Raw genomic sequence first — 6969 nt, forward strand, 5'->3', positions numbered from 1 at the left:
GAGCGGAATTTACGATTACCCATTAAAAAGGGGTTGCAGCTGTTATATTCTGGTAAAGTAAAAGAAATAACAAAGATAAACCAAAAGAATACTTTTTGAGACTGAACTTTATTTAAGACAATCTTAATTGTTAAAAAGAAAACATTACAAAGTCTACTATTTATATTCTTCTATCAGTTGGCGGGTAAATGAGTAGTTATGAGCGTAGATCCAATCATTGACACGTTTGATTGAAGAATGATCACTGAATCGATTATGAAAATTTTTAATTCGTTGTTTTTATAGATCTTATTGTTCTTTAACTGATCTGGGAGAGTTGTCCCGTCTTCATTGAGAGGAAAGATATATTTATATGAAATGCCTCCAGTCAGATCAAAGTTGACTAGGTACCTGATCCATTATTATTCATTTACAGAAATGATGAATAGTAAAGATCATGACTTATTTAATGTTCATGTTTACTTTATAGAATGAATCTAATAGTGGTAGTTTTATATAAAAAGAAGAAGAATATATTTTATTTAATAAAGATTTAAATTATTATCTTTTATCAATTTTAATATACTTCTTTTAGTTGTGATTATTCAATGTCCGTTATGATCAGACTCTGTTCTACAACATAATCCCCTCCCAGGTATAACTAATACCGTCTAGATCTTTTAGAATTTATATTGCCATTTACTTTATTACTACTTGTTGTAGAAGAGTGGCTGTTTTCATTAAGATCTGTTCTGGTCTTTCGTTTGCCTGTATGAGAAGTATTTATTAACTTCACGTTATTAGATTTTCCTTTATTATTTTGAAGGTCATATCTATATTTAATATCTTCAGGAACTATACCAACTCTTTGCCAATATTCAGTAATGAATTTAGGATCGGTAAAGTTAGAGGCAGGCTCCCAGGTATCATCGCTCTTATCATAGCCTTTCCATCTGCACTTATAAAGATATTTGCCTTTAAGCTTTTTATGTGCTAAGATGGCTTCTACCTGATAGAATTTATCTGTTGATATAACTTCATCTTGTGAGATGAGTTTTAACGCAGAAGGTGGGTAGTTTTTAGATAACAATTCACCCATTTCATCTTCTAGTACATACGATCCTCCTTGAGTAATTCTTTTTACTTTATAAGGTCCTTCATAGTTAGGATCTAACTTGTTGGTTTTAATATTTACTTTTACCATTACATAGCTATTTTCAGGGATCGTAATTAGTTTATGTGACGCATCAAACTTTTCCTTCTGATTGTTTGTGATTATTTTTGTACGTTCATATATGGCAGGGAATACAATCTCCGTCATTCTTTTTATATTGAGAAGGAGTTGTTTATTTATTTCTTCTTTAGTTGCCTTATTTTTTTCTTTGCTAAAATCTTCAAAGTCATTCATGTTACGAGCGTACATTAAAGTGAAGGGTGGCGTCTTAGTACGTTCATTATGTTTACCATTCAAGTAGAGTTGTGTAGAAGGAACATATACAGTAGGTCAAAAAACTGCTGCAAGGAATTGCAAAATTCAGGTTTTACAGCTGGTTGTCCATGGGTACTGCACCAAACTATCTCAAACTTTGACTGTTTGTACCTCAATAGAAAGTGCATTTATTCGTCGATTATCGGATATGGGCAATGGTTATTGGTGGAATTTGATACTGCTAAAGATAATATTTTAAACATCCGGTATTTTTTACTTGTTTATATATGTTTGAAATAATGAATTTTAATACGACCCAACCGGTTGCCATCACAATTTTTCTCTCTTTTGACGTGATTAGAATGCTATCTGTATTTAAGAGTGCTTACAATTTCTTTATTCTAAATCTTATATTCCTTTGTTTAAATTGTTTCTCTTTTTTACCCTCTCACCAATTGCATGCATATATGACTGTCAGAAGAGAAAGTAAACGATCTCAAACAGACATTAACCGGATCCACATCAAAGTATGATATTGTTAAGGAGACTGGATTACATGAATCAACCGTTAGTAGATACTTTATAACGTTGTTTTGAAGTAGGACAGTGAGCACAGGTGATAGACCTACATTAGTCTCCAAAGTGACGAAGCGGCTAATCAAAAGAAAAGTCATTGAAGGGGTTCTAAAGACTTCCAAAGAGGTATACCGGGAGCCAGTTGGATTTGGCTACGATATCTCATACCAGTCAGAGATTAACGTACTGAAATTAATGGAGTTCCATTTTCTGATAGAAAAAAAGTAGCCATTTCAGACAAACGTGCATACGTAGCATCAGCTAGAATGGAAAAAGGAGCATCAGGACTGGGCAATGGTTGACTGACAACAAATCGTTTACTTTAATGAAACCAAGATCAACGTATAGGGCTTTGATGGTGATGATCACTATCGGAAAAGGCCAAGTGACCTTTTTCAACATCATGACCTGGATTTTGTAATCCACCATGAAGCTAGCAAATTGATGTCCTAGTGTTGTATAACCTCTGAAGGACCAGGATATGCTTGCTAGATTTACGATGGAAAGTTGTACTCGGGTGTTTACCAGCATATTTTGAACACTACGCTTCGTGATACGATGAAGTACTACAATATCGACTGGTCCAACATTTACTTTTAGCATGACAATGACCCAAAGCACAAGGAATAATTTACAATGGCCTAGTTATGTAGTAGCCAAGAGAGCTATATTAACGATTGACCAACTCGGAGCCACGACTTAAATTCAATCGAGCACGTATGGCATCAATTGAAGTTGAAACTCAACTATTACGAACAGAGAGCAAAGAACACGGATGTGCTTTGGGAACGAGTTGAGGAAATATGAATTGACTTCAATAAATAACTTTGTCAAAGACATGTAGATAATATTTCGGAAAGAACTCAAGAGATTATTAATAGAAAAAGAGGACCAACCAAATATTAATAAATAAATTCATTCCGTTGAAATTTTCATTTTTTCAAATTTTCAAATTGCGCATCTCATACTTCCTTCAATACTTATCCAATAGGGCTTAAACTCTTTCGGATTTTTCAAGGCATGTAGAAGATTTACTATGTGGGAACAGAGGCAGTTTGTACCATTGTAACAGGATATGCGCTATAAAAACCAAGAAAAATGGATTCCTTGCAGCAGTTTTTTGACCTACTGTAAATCCCAGTCTGCTTTAGCACCCTCGATTTGTTTCTTTATTGCATTTACAGCAGTTTGTACCCAACGTTCACTTACTCCATTAGCTCTGGGATGATAACTAGATATGAGTCTATGGTCATAACCAGCATTTTCAGCAAGTAACTGCATAAGCTCATTTACAAATTCACCACCATTGTCCGATTGGATTACACGTGGAAAACCATAATGCGAGAAGACATCGATTAAAGCTTTTACAATCGTCATAGATTGCTTATCAGGCAAGGGTTTCAATACACAGTAACGTGTAGCAATGTCAACCATAATCAATAAGTAATTGTTGTCATTCAAGGAAGTTTTCATGGGACCAGCTAAGTCAATGCCCCAACTATCTCCAGGTAATGTGGCAGTAATGGGTCTTAGAGGATTATAACCCTTTTTGATTATGTTAAATTGTTGGCATGGAATACAACTCTTAACAAGTTCTACGGCTTCATTTTTCAGATTGAACCAGTAGATACCTTTACGTTTTAAGGCATGGTAAATTGCATCAGAATCAAAGTGTCCTTTAATATGCTCACGTAGAAGAAGTAGTTTACGTTCTTCTGGATCCGGAGGTGTCATGTATTCACCTTTGTCTTCACTGGGTAGTTTTACTGCTGCTCTATTCAAAAGATGAGGCTTATCCCCTCCCAGTTCATTGACAGGATCTTCAATTTCATATAGACGAGAAAGTGTATCAGGGAGAATATTATCTACACCTGGTAAATGAACGACTTTAAAATCATATTGGAGCAGTGTATCGAACCAATTTATGAGCATAGCGTTAGCAATCTTTTGCGTATGAAGATAAGTGAGTGCCTTATGATCAGTATACAGGGTAAATTTGTTTCCCCATAAATACTTATGGAACCTCTTCAGAGCATATACAACTGCTAATAATTCTCGCTTAGTAGCTGAATAGTTACGTTCACTTTTAGATAAAGTTTTAGCTATCATAGAGATATAATGTACTTTCCCATTTATCTTTTGATACAGAATGACACCTATACCAACGTTAGAGGCATCGGTAGCGACATAGAAAGGTTGATTCATATCAGGGTATGAAAGAATTACATTTTCTAACAATACTTTCTTTAAGTTGTCAAAACATTGTTGGTGCTTATCATTCCATAACTTAATCAATGATTTTTCATTTCTTAACGCATCCAATGGAGCTAATAATGCGGATGCTTTAGGAATATGAGGACGGAAATAATTTATGAGTCCACAGTATCTCATTATATCCTTTCCAGTCTTGGGAACAGGAAATTCTTGCACATTAGCAACTTTACGAAGGTCAAGAGAAACACCTTTAGGAGATATTCTGAAACCAAGTAAATTAATTTTGCGTTGAAAAAATGTACATTTATCAGGATTTAACTTGAGATTTACTTTAGTAAGTTTATCGATTACTTGCTTCAAGTGTTGCTTATGCTCTTCAATGGAAGTAGATGCTACAACTATGTCGTCAACAAAACATTTAGCAAAGGACATGTTTTCTAATGCGATGCTCATAGTTCTCTGCATTACACTGGATACATGCTTTAAACCAAAAGGAGTACCAACAGGTATATACTGTACAGAGTTCCAAGAGAAAGCTAATTTGTGTGCATGCTCTTCATTCATTTTTAAAGAGTTAAAAGCAGATTTAAGGTCCAAAGTGGAATATACAGTTGCTCCTTTCAATTCCTCAAATAATTCAGAAATTTTAGGTAAGGGCATTCTGTCAATTGACTTTAGAAGAGCATTAACATGTCTGGGATCATGGCACACACGGTAACCAGTTACTTCACCCTTAGCATTGGTCTTCTTTACTACAGTCAAAGCTGAGTTCCACTCGGTGTTAGCAGGAGCTCTCTTGATTACACCATTCTCCAGCCATTCATCTATCTGATCTTGTACTATCTTATGATATGCTAAAGGCACAGGATAGGGACGTCGATAAGATGTGACACCTTCAGGAGTTTCAATCGAGACAACAGATTCCGGTATAGTACAAAAGGAACCTTTAGGTATTGCTTGATTTAATTGAATTAATGGTTTAATATAGTTTAATGCTTGTTGATATTCATTAGATGAACCAGCGGGGCAGTTCTCTAATTCAGACATCTCATCATCAACTTTATTCAAGAGTTCACTAAAGTCATTGAATTTATGTTCAGGTACTTTGGAATTGTCTAAAGATACTTTACTATCATCCCATTTATAAGGAAGACCAGTAAGACCAATACCAAGTTTACTCATAAAATCAGTACCAATACTCATATCATGATCATTTGTTAAATTCATTACTTCAAAGGTATGATTAAAACTTTTTCCATTACACTTAATGTTTACTTCAGTTAAACCAATTCTCTTAGTAGTAGAGTCAGAGTCAGCTAACTTTATGACATTATTATTTTTAGGAGGAATAATTAAAAAATTATTTTGGAAACAAAATTTTTTATTTATAGAGGAAAAATTTGCTCCCGTATCCAAAATTGTGATGGCTTTTCTATTGTTTACAAGTATAGGAAAAGTTATAGAATTATCATTAGTACTTTTAAAGTCTCGAGTAACTATTAATTCTTTTTCTTTTTTAGACTTACAGTCAAGTGCCATACGGTTGAGAGGGCTGTTTATCTCACATTCATCCTCTTCATCGGATACATTATTTTCAGTTCTTACGGCCATTCGGTTTATATGTACAACATTGTCCTTATTATTGCTATTATTATTCTTAGCATCTAAGAACTCTTTGCACTTATGACCTTGGAACCAATCCTTGCGGCAGTAAGTACATGGCTTGGGCTTATACTTTCCCTTATTTGCCAGAGGTGTCTTGAACTTGTTGGCCAATACTTTATTAGTTCCAAAAGGAGCTTTACTAGTATTACCAGCATTATGAGGTGTACGTTCATCATCGTTCATAGGACGAGCACGTTTATGGGGAGTCTTGGCAGCAAAAGCAGAATCTTCACCAGAGGCAAGTACCAAGTCGATGATTTGAGTTATCGAGCTAGGTAAGCGAGAGCCAAAGTGAGAGGATATCGCTAGTTGCGCGACAGACTTGACAGATGCTTTTAATGAAGCAAAATAGGTAACAGCCAGGAGAGTGCTGTCTTCCATACCAGCTTCACGACGCATCTTTTGGAAACGGTTAGAGTATTCCCTATTACTCTCGTAAGTGCCTTGACACATGGAACCGACTTCAACCATCAGTAAGAACTTGCGGTAAGGGGTGTCGAAATGATCCAAGATCATAGGGCGGACTTGTTTCCAAGAGAGATTCTTTTCGAGCAGTGCTTCCCTGCACCAAGAGACTTGCTCAGGGTTCATGCAGAGCGGCAGCAAACGTTCCCAGTTGGAGTTGAGGGCTTGACCATGAGCGCGCAAGACAGTTTCAAAGGTGTTGCAAAAATCATACGCACTGTCGTAGCACTCAGCCTTCTTTCTCCAAATTGCATCACCTTTTAATTGCAGCGTAGGCAGATCATTTGGTACAACCAGACGAAGATAATGATTACTGGGACCATCAACAGGGGGTTTCACCTCTTCAAACATGGCAGTGAACGACTTGAGAGCCTCCTTTGCTCTATTAACCTTTTCTTCGCACTCTTTGAACTTTTGATGTGCAATAAGAGCGGCAGCAGGATCAGAATCGTCTTCATTCAGAACCATATATTCCATAAAGTGCAATTTGGCGTGGTTCTTGAGATTTTCAATGATTTGGAACTTGCGCTTTATGATATCAGCAGTGGATTCCAGCACTTTAGGAGCAGGTGTAGCAGTATCCGTATCCATAGGGGTAGGTTCAGAAGCGTACTTGCTAGCCATACTTCCTGAGGTCGAAT

General features: G+C 36.0%; 2 protein-coding genes across 2 annotated transcripts; both read right to left on the bottom strand.

Moving 5' to 3' along the window:
* Window positions 1-640: 640 nt before the first annotated feature.
* RO3G_14705 (uncharacterized protein) lies at window positions 641-1183 on the bottom strand (the record flags this gene model as incomplete). The annotated part of the gene is made up of 1 exon (XM_067669289.1): window positions 641-1183. The coding sequence occupies one exon, from the start codon at window positions 1181-1183 to the stop codon at window positions 641-643; it is 543 nt and encodes a 180-aa protein (XP_067525390.1).
* A 1926-nt stretch (window positions 1184-3109) lies between these two features.
* RO3G_14706 (uncharacterized protein) lies at window positions 3110-6952 on the bottom strand (the record flags this gene model as incomplete). The annotated part of the gene is made up of 2 exons (XM_067669290.1): window positions 3110-5625; window positions 5725-6952. The coding sequence occupies 2 exons, from the start codon at window positions 6950-6952 to the stop codon at window positions 3110-3112; spliced, it is 3744 nt and encodes a 1247-aa protein (XP_067525391.1).
* Window positions 6953-6969: the final 17 nt, after the last annotated feature.

This window comes from Rhizopus delemar, genomic scaffold (genome assembly GCF_000149305.1).
Source record: "Rhizopus delemar RA 99-880 supercont3.14 genomic scaffold, whole genome shotgun sequence".
Taxonomy (NCBI): Eukaryota; Fungi; Mucoromycota; class Mucoromycetes; order Mucorales; family Rhizopodaceae; genus Rhizopus; species Rhizopus delemar.